At 36.9% G+C, this 15,992-nt stretch overlaps 1 protein-coding gene across 1 annotated transcript in view; it reads left to right on the forward strand.

The window, feature by feature from the left end:
* The window catches only part of LOC126965404 (protein expanded), a 30,805-nt gene that overhangs the window by 8,238 nt on the left and 6,575 nt on the right, over positions 1–15,992 (forward strand). Inside the window, exons 2-3 of the mRNA XM_050809002.1 lie at positions 10,786–11,043; positions 15,496–15,575. Of these exons, the coding sequence (XP_050664959.1) occupies positions 10,815–11,043; positions 15,496–15,575 (309 nt within the window). The 5' untranslated portion in view covers positions 10,786–10,814. The remainder of the gene's footprint in view (positions 1–10,785; positions 11,044–15,495; positions 15,576–15,992) is intronic.

Genomic DNA, 15,992 nt, shown 5'->3' on the forward strand with positions numbered 1-15,992 from the left:
TTCACATTTTATACATACCTATTTATTTTAATTTTTCTGTCGTCTTTAAGCAACTTTTGCTTTTTGAGTGTAAATTTGAGTTATGGAAAAAGAGGACAAACGAGCGTACGGGTCCTGGTGTTAAGTGATCACCGCCGCCCACATTCTCTTGCAGCACCATAGGAATCACAGGAGCGTTGCCGGCCTTTAAGGAAGGTGTACGCAAATGATCCAGCTGTTGACAAAGCACTGGGTCCCCGATAATTCGAGCTACTCTGCGTTGCACGTGGTCAAATGGATCGACCTAATACTGGGGTGCGCCAGACCAGAGATGACAGCAATACTCTATGTTTGACCGGACCTGCGCTTTGTAGAGCGCTAGAATGTGGGAAGAAGTATTCTATTAATGACGCCCAGCTTCTTCGAAGCCAATTTGGTTTATTTATCTACTCCTGTTTATTCAGTTATTTCTTAAACCAATCTCTCCAAGAATTTACGGAATAAAATATTCCATTTTTAAAACTAAATTCAACGTTACAAATCTAATAATATTGCCACGGTTCAAAGCTAGTAGGTACATATAAAATAAAAATAAATAAAATAAAAATGTCAGTAGACAGTTTTGGGAAAAGCACGTATCGTGCGGAAGATCCTCAATCTGACTCCCAAACTACCAGCGGCCTTGTCTCAGAGGCTCTATATTAATAATAAATCATATTTAATGTAAAAAAAAATTAAAGTTAAATAACAATTTAAATAAATATTTTAATAAACTACAAAGCAATAATATTATCGGTCATATTGCGAGTACCCAAGCACTACATTACTTGTTTTGCTCACCTAAGTCGCCTCTTCCAACTATTCCATTATCGACTCTAGCGTTTGTACATAAATTAACCTTAAATGGCCTTTGAAATTTTTAAAAATAAAACCTTATTTGTTAACCAGTGTGTGTTGCCAGTGATGACATACGGAACGCAGACGTGGTCGCTAATGCTATGGGGCTTATGAGGAAGCTAATGGTCGCTCAGAAGGCAAAGAAAAGGGCTTTGCTCGGAGTTTCCCTGTGAGAAAACCAAAGTCACCGCGACATATCCCAGATATGGTTGCGAAACTGAAGTGGCAGTGGGTAGTGCACATAGCTTGACGGACAGATGGCCGTTGGGGCCTCGAATGGCGACCACGTACTGGAAGACATAGTATTTGTAGACCTCGCCATCGCCAGATGAGGGCACCTCAGGACCGATCGTCGTGAAGATCTTTGGGGGAGGTCTTTGTCCAGCAGTGGACGTCTTCCCGCTGAAATGATGAAAACTTTTTTAAATTGCCTCAAATTTTTTCGTCCATCTATCGCATGTTGCATTATGCCAGCCGCGTAGTAGGGGCGACGTTGAACCATTATTTTACTACTGCTTTCAAGTTAGGTAGGCCATGTGATCTAAGGCGCTCTGGTTGCCGAGAGGACAGTTCGAACATAGTTATTCATAACTTGGTATAAAGTTATTTGAGAATTAAGTTACTTGAGAATCAACCAAAAATGTGCAAAATGTTTACAAATAGACTGGTTGGTGGACTAGATTGGTTTAGTCGGACGTACAACGTTTCCCACGTTTATTTGCAAGGCTGCCAGACATTCGTTAAACTTCAGAATTATAATTGCATTGAAAGTATTGTCAGCGATATAGTCAACATATTCTTGGTTTATTCTCGGATTTAACTTAATAGCTTATACCATGTTTATTTGTAAGGCCGCTAGTATCTTGGGTTTGCGCGTTAGATAAACACTAAAAATAGCCCCATTTATCATATTATTAGTATCGGAGGCTTCGACTATCGCCAAAATGGCTTCGTAAAAAAAAGGCTCATCAATCAGCAGTGTTTTGAGACAATTCTTCACGCCGGCCCACATTATAAGGCTCTTTAAAGCGTAGGTCGGGTTACATATTATGGAGAATCCCTCTCATCTCTAGTCTGGTCCCAGTATCATCTAGAACCATTCGACCACATGCACGGCAGAGCTGCTTGTATCGTCGAGGTTCCGCGTAGAGTCGTCTCTTCGTTGTGTGTCTTCTACCGCGTTTATCACGGGAAGTGTTCCGAAGAACTGTTTGACTGATTCCTGCCGCCGAATTCCACCTTCGCACCATTTATCACAAACATGAACATCACCTTTTCAGTGCGGTTTTCAAGGAACTTTCTACCAAGAATAACCAAATGATGAAATAAACCATCTTTAGCGGTGTTTCCAGGACGATACTTTAAGTACCTACTTTTAAAAAAAGCACTTATCTATCCCAATTGTTGAAGCCCGCATCGCTCCGGTGTCGCAAGTGTATGAGGTAATCAGCTACCATCAGGTGAACCTTACGCTCTTTAGTCCAGTAGTATCGTTTTTCTGGTCGAGTTCAGGCTAATAAGTTTCACCTCTACTACAGCAAGCCATATTACAACACGCTTATAAACATACATTCCACACACAAAGCACGTCGGCATTCCGTCAGATTCCTTCCATTATATCATAACATTGTGCGAGTGTCAGTACTCTGGTGGCGACTGCGGGATGTAGATGGAGGTAAAGAGCGCAGGCATGCGAGGACGCGAGCGGCAAGATGCGACCGGCGCGGGGAGGGGAGGGGCGGGGCGGTCGGCATCTGAAGGTCGACCGCATTCCTGGTGTCGCCGGCCGCTGCTACCGCGGTTACGTAGCGCCCCTCGCCCCGCGCCCCGCGACCGGTCCTGCCTCGCCCGCGCCGTCACAAACTATCGCGCGTTTACCAACAGTCGGGCCACGAGAGTATACATGAAAGCGGGGATTAAGCTTCTCTATATCGAAACGCTTAACGCTCTAATACGCAGAGAGAGATTTTATTTGTGTATTAATCCTAGAGTGTGGGTTATCACTTTAAAAACATAACAAATTGTTTAGATTTACAAGAGCGACACCTTAAGTCAATTTCCTAATATGCAAATATTGGGGTTGAGCAGGTAATCAGCTGTATAGTAGATCCTGTAGATGAAGCGACAACCTGAGAGTTGAACAAAGCATACAAGATTTTATGACGATACGTCACTCGAACGGTTAGCTCAGTTGGCAGAGCACTGGCACGGAATGCCAGAGGTCGTGGGTTCGAGTCCCGCATTGTTCATAAAATTTTATTTACGCAGAGAGGTTATTTTTTCTTCGCTTTTGCTTTAGTACTATACAAAACAAAGGCCGCTTCCGTGTGTCTGTTTGCGCGAAACACAAAAGTACTGAACTGATTTAAATACCTTTTTCACTAATAGATGGAACGTTTATGATTGTTCAACAATGTGACGGTGAAGGAAAAAATCAAGCCGGGTAAGAGCTTTCATCGAAGCCGCAGCTTAATCTCTTTGAAATATAACAAAACGATGTATAGTGGGATTGTTTCTTTATTATAGGTCTACAGAAAATTCCGCCATGGTATATGTCTATCTTTTAAGTATAAATTACTAAGCCTATTCCAATATAAAAAATGTTCACTTATAATGTGCTAATTCAACAGCTGTTTACACGAATTCATTATTAAGCCTTATCCAAAGTATTATTATTATTATATATTAAGTAAGATACTAAAGTAATAACTAAAGTATATTAACAACAATAGAACGTAAATTGAATAAATTTCAGTCCACTAACAAGCTTTAAACATTTTTTTAAATTTATAAACTAAAATTTTGTGTAAGGAGTTATAAATGTGGTCGAATCGGAAGATCGGTGATTTGCGTTTGAATTACAGTTTTTAGACCAACAATGAGTGTTAATATGGAATAAAAATAATAATGAAAAAAGTTGAGAGGTGTCAAGGGACACCCGGATGGAACGATGTTCCTTTCGATTAATTAGTGAAGGAATTGTAATAAAATTTTATATAATATATTAATTTTAAATTTTATTTTTTAATAATATAATTAATTATTAATAAATGAAATGAAATTTTAAATTTAAATTATAATTATTTATATTATATATATTATTATTAATTATTATAAGAAAATTATTAATATCATATTATATAATATTTATAATATTATTTTATAACATTTCTTATAATAATTAATATATATATTAATAATTAAATCATTAATTTAATATTAAATAAATTAATAATATTATTATTAATATAATAATGAAAAATATTATTATTATTTAATATCCTATTAATATATATTTATAACAGACAGACAGAGAAGTGTCGAGACAACTTTTCGTAAGAATTTTTTCCGTCTAGCTCCCTTTCACAACGCGCGATAAGGAACTTCGTTGCAATAAAAATATGGATTACAATGTAATATCGTATAATAAACATTTATAATTAAAGAGCCCGAGGGTGTTCGCTTCATTCTCAGTCTGTGGTATCATTAAGAAAATCGTTTATGCTATACTAGTACCTTTCCCCCACAGACGTTTTTTAACAATTCCTTTAAATTTCGTAACACATATGTTATATGTACATTTTCTGGGATCATATTGTAGAAGCATATACATCGCCTCAATATGCTTATGAACATATAGAACATTATCAGGAATATCTTGAAAAGCAACAGTAAAAATTTTTATTCCTTTAAATTTTTCGTTTAATGATTCTTTAGGAACATTAGGATCATTAAAAGGAGAGAATGATTTATTATGATCAAATATTAATCGTATTTAATATACTCAATTGCATAATGATACTGTAGTTTCTTGAGTAAGGCCTAGTTCCCACTATGCCGGACCGGTAGATCTGACGGAAACCGGACACCGGACAGAATGTTCACATTACATCGGATCCCGGATCTTCTTCGGTCTTATCCAACAGAACAGGTATCTCTTGGACAAGCGTAATTAAAGTTTTTGCCTGAATGTCCATGCTACAAGTCTTCTTTTATCAGAAAATGCGAGCCGAATCACGGGCGGGGCGAGCGACAGATGACGACGCAAATTCGTTCACATAACTCCTGTCCGGTTTTACCGGCACTTCGCAGTGACAAAACGCTCGGTAAAAATGGCGGGTTCGGTATTTTTTCGGGATCCGGCATAATGGGCTTCATATATATTCTTTAGCCATTAGCTCTTCCGGCAATTTTACCGAGCCGGTAAATCTGCCGTTCCGGCATAGTGGGAACGCGGCCTTATCTTTCAAAAGTTATTCTATCTATATAGGTTCTCACAATCTATTTTTTTATGACAATAGTATATTTTATGATTATGTTACACGTCAAAAAGCCATAAGATATATTTAATACAAATTTTCTTCTAATTTTTGGGAAAATAAGCTAACCGCTCCCCGCTCCGCTTCTCGCTCATCCGAAACTCGTGGCCACTCTATAAAACAAAAAAGCTGCATGTTCTTATGGCTATCAAGTGGTGAGGAGCCGCAGAGGTACCGGATACAATGAAAATTATTTGCGTCTAGTTTTTTCGAAGTTGTGTTGCCACATTCCAAGAAATGTTTCAATATATGTAATACATATATACATATACGTAGGCACTGCGCTATTAACTTACAAGTTACAAGTTAAAATCTATAATATACTAGCTGACCAGACAGACGTTGTACTGTACATAATAAATAAAATACCGTTTTTGATGAATTTGTCAATAATTTTTCATTGTAACATAATAATATGCTCCTTGTTGTTATAATGAAATTGTTTCACAGCAGAACTGTCAAACCGCGCGTCAAAAATTCTCTCACAGAAAATATGTCCAAACAAAACAAATATTGGAAATAAAAATAATTATGGGTCCCAAATCGAAATAAAAACTATCCTATCTCTTAAGTTGGACTAAACTGCACTCCATGAAGTAATCCCCATTGAAATCCGTTCATTAGTTTAGGAGTCCACTGAGGATAAACATTGTGACACGAGATTTATATAAATTAAGATATTATGACGACCTGTATAGCCGAGTTGTTAGCAATCCTACCTACTAAGCTAGAGGTCCCGGGTTCGAATCCCGGTTACAAGCATTTATATGCTGAATATGGATGTTTGTTTCCGAGTCATGGATGTTTAAATGTATTTATGTATGTTTATATGAATTTATTTATGTTTAAGTAAGTATATTGTTTTAAATATATCATTGTCTTGTAGCCTATAACACATAGGCTATATATGCTTAACTTGGGGCAAGATAATTTGTGTGTGTAAAAAGTGTGTCAATATATATAACTTTTGTACCAATTTTTTCATCAGATCGTTGCAGCTGGTCAGATAAGAAGTCTCCTCAAAGATGCGTGATATATATTTACCCCCTTATTCATAATGGTCCGCTAACTTAAAACAGCCGCTAAGGAGTGTTTTTTCTCGTTCTGACTTAAGTCAATAGAAGAAGACAGAGTGAGAATTAGCAATGGTTTAAGTTAGCTGACTATTATGAATAAGGGGGTTAAGCTAACGTCAGGTGGTTGAAATTCTATTCAAGGGTTTCCGCAAAATGCATGATACGTTTATGCATTTGGATATGAATTAACGTGTTAGCCTCAGTTTCTGCAAAAATACCTCCCGCTGTCTTTTTCCGATTCATAGAACGATACATGATTATTTTTAGTAATTGGAGACGGTTTTTTAAGCGAAGTTTTTTTTTTAATTTAAATATTTGAATTAGAATGGTACGAAACCCTTCATGCAAGATTCTAACTCGGACATGAACGTTTCTTTTAGTTTCCTCCAACGTCGCACTGACTTGGCAGTACCACGCAAAGAAGGTTATCCACAACTTGGTTGTACATGAGAGGAATTTCCACCAAAACCGCTCTGTAAAGGAACGCCACACATCCAGATGGTGGCGATTATAATTTAATGTGTGGCGTGTGGTAAAACTAATTTATTTCATTACGAAATGTAGTGTTTTACTGGAAAATAGGAGAATGTTATATAATGAAATTAGAAATATATTCAAATCTATTGATAGAATGGCTAGATAGAAAATAGAATTAAATATTTTGCTTTTCAGAACATTTGATAAAGGTACCAATAGGAATTATTCAAATTTTATTATAAAACAAAAACGGTTTCCATTCACAAAAAAAGGGCAGGGTTGGAAGAATGTCCGGATCCTTAACATCTGTGCATTCCAATGCACAGTTTTTTTTGTGCACACAATGGAGTTTTTGCTACCTGCAGTTTTGGCATCAAAGTTGTTTTGCTTGCGTTTTTTTTTTTTCATAATGATCAATAACGTTAAGACTTCATTCGCTATCGGTTCTTGGAAAATATACTTTAAAAAACGTATATAATATATTGAAGCGATAAATAAAATTATAAAAATGAAGTTGTTTTCGATGCGCTATCAATGTATGTGTGTAATCTAAAAAACTTAGTAAATTTGTCTAGATAGAGTCTCTTGCTGTTAGACAACCTACGAAAACAGGCCAGGTTTATTACTTTAGTGTGCGTGACAAGCTACATCTTACACTCGCGATTTGTATGTCACTTTGTGTTGGTGTGCGTGCATTGCTCAAAATAGAGGTGAACTGTCAACCTGAATTATTTTTGATGTTTTCACAGTCTATCTAGACGTATAAATGATCTATCCTTAAAATTATATTTTATACTATTGAACAAGCAAATATTTAGGGTCGTGCATTGGTTTTCGAGCAAAGTAGGCACTCTAGATTTAAATAGGCTTAGTTGCGTTTTAATCCGACAGTACTAGATTTTGAGGTCTAAATATTAAAAGACTGCCTACCGTAGGTATTTAGGATCTAGCCTAATAAAAAAAATTACGAGTGGGTGTTCAATAAATGTTTGATAGTAAATAACGGAACCAAATCTTCCTTGTGCGGTGTTTCCAGAATGATACGACATAGATACCATCAAAAAAGCGGGTACACCTTTCAAAAGGTCGGCTATGCTCCCGTAATTGCCCTGGTGTCGCAAGCGAATGTGGGCGGCGGTGATCACTTAACATCAGGTCACCCATCGCTAATCCATAAAAAAGTAAAATAAAGAGGAACGGAAAAATTAATCAACTCCGAAAAAATGGTGTTCTAAACTCTTTTAATGTTCTTAAAAGATAATGAAATATCGCGAAGACCGTTTGTTAGTTTTAAATGACATGTACCCACTTATCGGGACACGGGCTGATAATCTAAAATATAAAATTCTCGTGTCATGGTGTTAAACATTGAACTCCTCCGAAACGGCTTGACCGATTCTCATCAAATTTTGAGTGCATATTGGGTAGGTCTGAGAATCGGACAACATCTATTTTTCATCCCCCTAAATGTTAAGTGTGGTCCACACGAAATTTTTTTGACATTTTTTTTTAATTTGTTTGATTATGAGTCAACATTAAAAAATACGCACAACTTCAAATTTTCACCCATCTACGATCAACAGTTGCTTTTGTATCGCGATTTTAATATCGGCAATACAACGTTTGCTGGGTCAGCTAGTAATATATAAACAAACTTTAAATGAAAACTCCTAAAAAAGCTGTACACAAAATAAAATTACATCGTCCACGTAAATGAATGTTCATAAAATGAAAACTACTGGGCCAAACTGTGTGAAATGTTTATGGGACCAAATGGCAACCATTCCGCAAAACTATTCAAAGTAAAGAAGATTTAGGTAAATAATTAATGTACAGCGTAATCCGTGTACATACATAAAAAAAATTACTAATCTAATTGAGAACCTCATACTTTTTGAAGTTGTTTAAAAAAAAAGGATTTAAAATCACTTATTGAACGTCAAAACTTACCACCAATTGGAAAAATTATGCCTCCATCTGAGAAGGACTTTTTTTTACATAATAATATTGTTACACTGTAATATCGTACAATACAATTTATTATTTAATAGCCTGAGGGCAGGTGTTCCATTGCCAATCTATATCATTAAGAAATAAATTTATGTTATAGTAACCTTAACCACACAATCGTTTTTTAACAATTCTTTTGAATTTCGTAACGCAATTGTTTTTTATGTTTTCTGGGAAATATTGTAGAAGTACATACATCGCTTAACAAAATACTTACTAACTCGACTTAACAGAGTAGTAGGCATAAAAAGTTTATGTATGTTCCTAGTGTATTCCTAGTTATTCTAGTAAATTCTTACATAACTTACATTAAACACTGTTCAATATTTCTTTTTCAACGATGACCGTCATTCTACCATCGTTTTTATTAATCAATTTACGCACACTTCAAAATATAATTAGTAAAGTGGATTGTATTAAGAAAACTTCAAGAAAACCGCACATGTGAAACCGATCGCCAAGTACGGGTAGACTTCTTTTACGTGGCAATCTGACCCTTGAAGATCAGATTTTGTCTAGCCATGGAAACCAAAAAAAAATATTACCGCTTAACGATCGAATTTTCATTTGGTTTGTCCCAATTGGTACCCTAGAATCTAGATCTTTATCAGTCAGTCAGTAAATAGATAAAAGTAAAGAATTTCTAATAATTTTTTTTTTTCTTTTTTTTTATGGAATCACACGGGTCTCTTGCAACACCAGAGGAATCACAGGAGCGTTGCCGGCCTTTAAGGAAGGTGTACGCGCTTTTTTTGAAGGTACCCATGTCGTATCGTCCCGGAAACACCGCACAAGGAAGTACATTCCACAGCTTTGTAGTACGTGGAAGAAAGCTCCTTGAAAACCGCACTGTGGAGGAACGCCACACATCACACACAATTTTACCAGTGTGAGGCTCCTTTGCACAGGATGCCGGCTAGATTATGGGTACCACAACGGCGCCTATTTCTGCCTTGAAGCATCAATGTGTAAGCATTATTGTTTTCGTTGTGAAGGACGCGGTAGCTAGTGAAATTACTCGGAAAATAAGACTTAACATCTATTGCCCCAAGGTGACGAGCGCAATTATTGTAGTCCCGCTCAGAAATTTTGGGTTTCTCAAGAAATCCTGAGCGGCACTACATTGTAATCGGCAGGGCGTATCAATCACCATCACCTCGTCCCGTATTTTCATAAAAAAAAGAATAATAATCTTTAGCAGAATTAAGTACCTTATTATGTATTTTAATTAATGGAGTTTCTAGCGCTCCATAGCTGCAGGTGGGAACTATATATAGGGTAATCACCCCAGTATAGGTGACGTTAAAGAATTCGACCAAGTGGACCGCAGGTGTTAATAGAGATTGTTTAGTACCGCGCCGAAAGAAGTATTAATATATATAATTTATGTACGATTCGGGACTCAAACCCGCGACCTCTCGGGTTCCGTCCAAGTGGTCTTCCAACTGAGCCAACCGTTCGTGTGACGTATGGTTCGTAAATATTGGTAGGTCTTGTTCCACTCTCAGGTTGTGACTCCATCTATAGGATCTACTTAACAGTTGATAACCTGCTCAACACTATTACATATTAGGAAATTGACTTGAGATGTCGCTAATTAAATTAAGTTTATAAACAAAATTTATGAACGATGCGGGACTCGAGGGATATCACTTAAAAAAAAGTGTGTGTGTACTTATGTATGCACGCAAGAAATTATACTTCTTCGGCGTATAATTTCTAAAAAAAAATCATTAAAATTATTTATTCGTCCTGCTATTCTACGCTTGTAAAGATGGCTTTGACAATTAATTATTAAAAACGAATACGGCTATATGGGCTTGAACCCTTTGCCTGTCCTAATAATGGACGAAGAAACCAAAAAAAAAAAAATAACGAATGTCGCAAAAGTCAGTAAATTTTAGGAACCAACTTCACACTGTTACTTTTGTGTTACAGTGATGCGCGCGCATCTTAAAATTTCAATCTCATAATTTTTTCATAACTGTGATCGTGATATTGTGGATAATTGTGATCTTCATCATCAGGTGGTGTAAGAGTGGTGTCGAGATGCGACATGCGCGCTCTGTGTTCGGTTCGAGGGCCGCTAGCTCTGGGCGGGGAGGGTCGTGCTCTCCCTCCCGGCGCTCGCCTGCTCTCTCTTCGCATGCCGGGTCGCAGGCACCCCGTGCACTTCGTCGTCGAAGCCAAGACCAGGGTCAAGGAGCTCAAGTTGCTCGCCAATGCGCAGGCGCAGTTAGAAGGCACCACCGACGTGGAGCTCTTTGGATTGGCTATCATGCAAAGTAAGTTCAAATTTTTAGCAGTAGACCAATATATGTATGTGATGACTTACGGTGCGCAGACGTGATCGCTAACTTTTTTTTAATATGTATGATAATAAGGGACGAGACGAGCAGGACGTTCAGCTGATGGTAATTGATACGCCATGCCCATTACAACGCAGTGCCGCTCAGGATTCTCAAAAAACCCAAAAATTCTGAGCGACACTACAATTGCGCTCGTCACCTTTACATACGATGACATACGATGGTAAGCCTCATTTGCCCAGTAGTTTCACTAGCTACGGCGCCCTTCAGACCGAAACACAGTAATGTGTAAGCATGCTTCACGGCAGAAATAGGCGCCGTTGTGGTACCCATAATCTAGCCGGCTTCCTGTCCAAAGGAGCCTCCCACTAACTATGGGCCTTATGAGAAAGCTTATGGTCGCTCATAGGGCAATGGATAGGGCTATGCTCGGAGTTTCCCTAGGAGATCGAATTAGAAATGAGAAGATGCGTAGAAAAACCAAAGTTACCGACATAGCCCAAATGATTGCGAAACTGAAGCGGCAGTGGGCAGGGCACATAGTTCGACGGACGATGGCCGTTGGGGCACTAAAGTCCTCGAATGGCGACCACGTACCGGAAGACGTAGTGTAAGTAGGCCCCCACACGATGGACCGACGATCTGGTCAAGATCGCCGGAATATGTTGGATGAGGGCAGCGCAGGACCGATCGTCGTGGAAATCAGTGGACGTCTTCCGGCTGATGATGATGAGACCAATATATGTATTGTGCAGAGTTCTATAGGGGCAGTACTGCCAAAGTGATCTTTGAATCCGTTGCATGGAGATACCCTACGCTTGAAGCCGTTTAGTACCTAAAGCGGCATTATTCAAACCACAGATCTTTTATTGAGGAAAAGTAGCGCCAAGTAAGGCTTGACATCTTATGTCTCAAGTCGACGAGCGGTGTTGGGCCGCTCAGAATTTTTTGAGTTTTTCAAGAATCCTGAGCGGCACTGCATTGTCTGAACTTCGTGCTCGTTTCGTCCCTTATTGTCATAAAAAAAATATAAATAAGCCAACAGTTACATACCTCTGGATTTATAGCATGCGTTTAGATTACTATGTATAATATATTATGTATTGAGCTGGTGCTGGATCTTGATAATTATTATAAGTTATTCGTTTCATTATAATATTGCGCACGCATAGATATAATAAAATACCTTGTTATTGAGAATTTACGTTCATACGCCGTTTGTTTATCTGACGTCAAGAACTAAGCACCGGATGACGTCATTCAAACGACATTCCATCGCGTTAATTCATCTTATTTACCGTAGCATTAGGTATGAAAATAGAACTGCCAACAATATGTGTTCATATATTTATACTTAGCTATGTCCTCGATGCCCTTGATATTAATGACATGTTTTTTTCCACTAGGGTACATCGTAAGGCGACACTAAATGCCAGCGACCTTGAACGATATGAGTTCACGGCTGCCGGCCCGCCATCTATGTAACAAAGCCAATATTTTCAAAATTCTTGCGTGGAAAACAGTTTATATGCTTACAATCCTCGTTATTCATTACTAATCTGAATAAATGAACCTACACAAAAAAGTACAAGCTATAAGAATAACTTTTCTGAGAGAAGTACCAAAAAAATGCTTCACGCGATGCTAAAAAACTTGTTTAAGTTCAAAGAAAAGTGGTTGTTCAAAAAGGCTCGGCAGTGTTAACTATAACCAACAGCAAGCATAGCAACCTACAAATAAGACTTAAGGATATGTGTAACAGGATTAAGTAGTGTTCATAGCTCGAAATGCTATACTTTCACCACAAAACTTGTCTAAAAACACCTTGTTTGCGTGTTTTCTGCTTACTCTTCGCCTTAATATACAAATATATATATAAATCCAGTAATTATATTTGTCTTAAGTGAACTCCTAAACTTATGAACGGATTACTTCATGGAGTGCAGTTTAGTCCAACTTAAGAGAAAGGATAGTTTTTATTTCGATTTGAGACCCATAACTATTTTTATTTCCAATATTTGTTTTGTATGGACATATTTTCTACTAGCTGACTCGACAGACGTTGTTCTGTTCATAATATAAAAAACTCTTGCGGATGGAATTTTGGGGAATCCGTTCTTAGCTGACCTCTACTCGGTGAAAAGAATATTACTACCAAATTTCAAGTCTTTAGCTCTAATGGTTCCAGAGATATCGTGATGAGTGACTATATACGTGGAAATCTCTTATATATATATATATATATATATATATATATATATAATAGAGAGAATTATTTATTGACGCACGGTTTGACAGTTCTGCTGTCATCATGTATTTCATTTTATCAACAGGGAGTATATTTTACGAAATAATTCTTGATGTTATGAAATACTATTGGCAAATTCATAAGAAACAGTATTTTATTTATTATGTAACAGAACAATGTCTGTCGGGTCAGCTATTAATTTAGTTAGTCATGTTGTCCCTCTTCGATTACAATCTAGCCTTTGGCTACTAAGAAATTCTACTTTAACTAAAACTGCTGGATAGATTATAGTAAGAACATTCTTACATATGGACACATGTCCATTAACACATTTCTTAATGCCTCTATTAAGAGAAGTCACATTTTTCGTATAATAACACTTTTTTTATGGAATAGGACCACAATCTCTTGCAACACCAGAGGAATCACAGGAGCGTTGCCGGCCTTTAAGGAAGGTGTACGCGCTTTTATTGAAGGTACCCATGTCGTATCGTCCCGGAAACACCGCACAATTAAGTTCATTCCACAGCTTTGTAGTACGTGGAAGATAGCTCCTTGAAAACTGCACTGTGGAGGACCGCCACACATCCAGATGGTGGGGATGATATCCTAACTTGTGGCGTGTCGTGGTGGAATTCTGCGGCAGGAATCAGATTAAACAGCTCTTCGGAACACTCTCCAAAAATTTTTGATTTCGCTCAAACTTAACTTATGTACATAATTGCTGATTGTGATGAAACGCGAACTTGACTTTTGTATTCTTTTTGTATAAGGTAAGAGAGCTCTTACCTTAACCTCAGTATATTTTCAGCTATCAAATGACTTTAAAAAAACAAAGTCAAAGATTATGTCCCAAAGTTATGAGACATGAAGGGAAAGTACCTTAAATATCGTTGATAGGGTATTTTACTGAAAGAAGACTTTATGTTAACTAAAAGTAGGGGTGTTTTTTTTTACATTTGAGTCAGTTCGATTCCCAGACGAGGCAAGTTATTTTTAGAAAATCTTTGAATGCAGAATTACTAACTTTAAAAAATAACATAAAGTCTCAGTAAAATACCCTATCTACGATATTTAAGGTACTTTCCCTTCATGTCCCATAACTTTGGGACATCCTGTCCTGTATATGCTAAAAAGATTATGACTAAATACCTCTATAGATCTCAGCCTAATTCACTAGCACTACACTAAATCAAATGGGTTTGATTGTTTTAGTCTTCTTACTATATCAGTGTTGTCAAGGGGTTGGATTACCTCAACATTCACGTTATGATGAAGTCTCTGTTCATGAACTTCAGCGTATTTTTTAATAATGACATGTTGACTATATTGTTATTTATCTTTTAAGGCAAGTAAGCCATAGCTTGTGGATAAAATTAAGTTTTTAACGAAATTCCTAAAGAAATCAGTAATATTTCATTATCGTTAGTAATACTGGATTTAGTGTGATTCATATCAATACGATGTTATATGTATGTAAATATCATAAAACATAAATAAATTAAAAAGGGCTGTAAAAATATATGCCTATCTGTATATACCTTATAGAATTAATTAATTAATTATTATTGAAACCTTGTAGACTAATAATAATAATAATAAATCTTTATTTGTTGCAAAAAAAATACAATTTAAAACAGACACATTTACAGACTAAAACGAAATTTCATCAGTACCATTTATTTTATGGAACACTTCCGTGATAAATGTGGTACGTCTTTTGTCTCAAGGTGACGAGCGCAATTGTAGTGCCGCTCTGAATTATTGAGTTTTTCAAAAATCCTATGCGGCACTTCATTGTAATGGGCGTGACGTATCAATTACCATCAGCTGAACGTCATGCACGTCTCATCCCTTACTGTAATAAAAAAAAACTATTCGAAGGCTCTTCTGTCTATCAGCGGGATCATAAACGCGTATCTCATTAACGGTAATAATTAAGTGATGGTGGTCTGCGACCCATCGTTGTAAGTCTGACTTACTTTCATCGCTGATCTGTTATTGCATAGGAGCATCATCGGCAGAATTCACTTCCAGGATACCCGGAGTCCCATTTCTCCACTATTCTACTAACTCTACTATTCACTAAAGAAAAAACATGATTCTTGTAATGCTAGCGACTAGTAACCACAAAAATGCAATAAATGTAAAAAATTAAAAAATAATTTGTTTACTTTCAGATGGAGAATACCTATTCGTTGACCCAGAAAGTAAATTATCTAAATACGCACCAAAGAGTTGGAGATCATCGCACACGCACGTAAGTCATTTTTTTTTTAAGATCTCCTTTATAAAAATAAACATTTTATATTTATTTTTCCTTAATAGTAATTAAAGCATAATAGATTGATTGTTACCTAAAGTTGTCCAATAATTACGTGATGGTGCTAAGGAGGAAGGTGGTCAAACCGAATGTTACCCAATCTCACATGTTTCGGCAAATTTCACGTTTTTTTTTCCGCAAGAAACAGTGAGAAAAGTGTATTAAATGAAGTAAAAATGTGGGTATCTTAATAAATAATCTTGAATAAACAATGCATTGAAACACAGATAAACTTTTTTACATTAAAGCTACACATTTTGAATGAGCTCACGTAAGATTTGGGGGGCGGGTCGTGCAAAATCTCACAACATCTCACGGGAAGTGGGAGGGTAGCAGAATTTACCTCACATAATT

The sequence above is a fragment of the Leptidea sinapis genome, chromosome 7, assembly GCF_905404315.1.
Source record: "Leptidea sinapis chromosome 7, ilLepSina1.1, whole genome shotgun sequence".
Classification (NCBI taxonomy): domain Eukaryota; kingdom Metazoa; phylum Arthropoda; class Insecta; order Lepidoptera; family Pieridae; genus Leptidea; species Leptidea sinapis.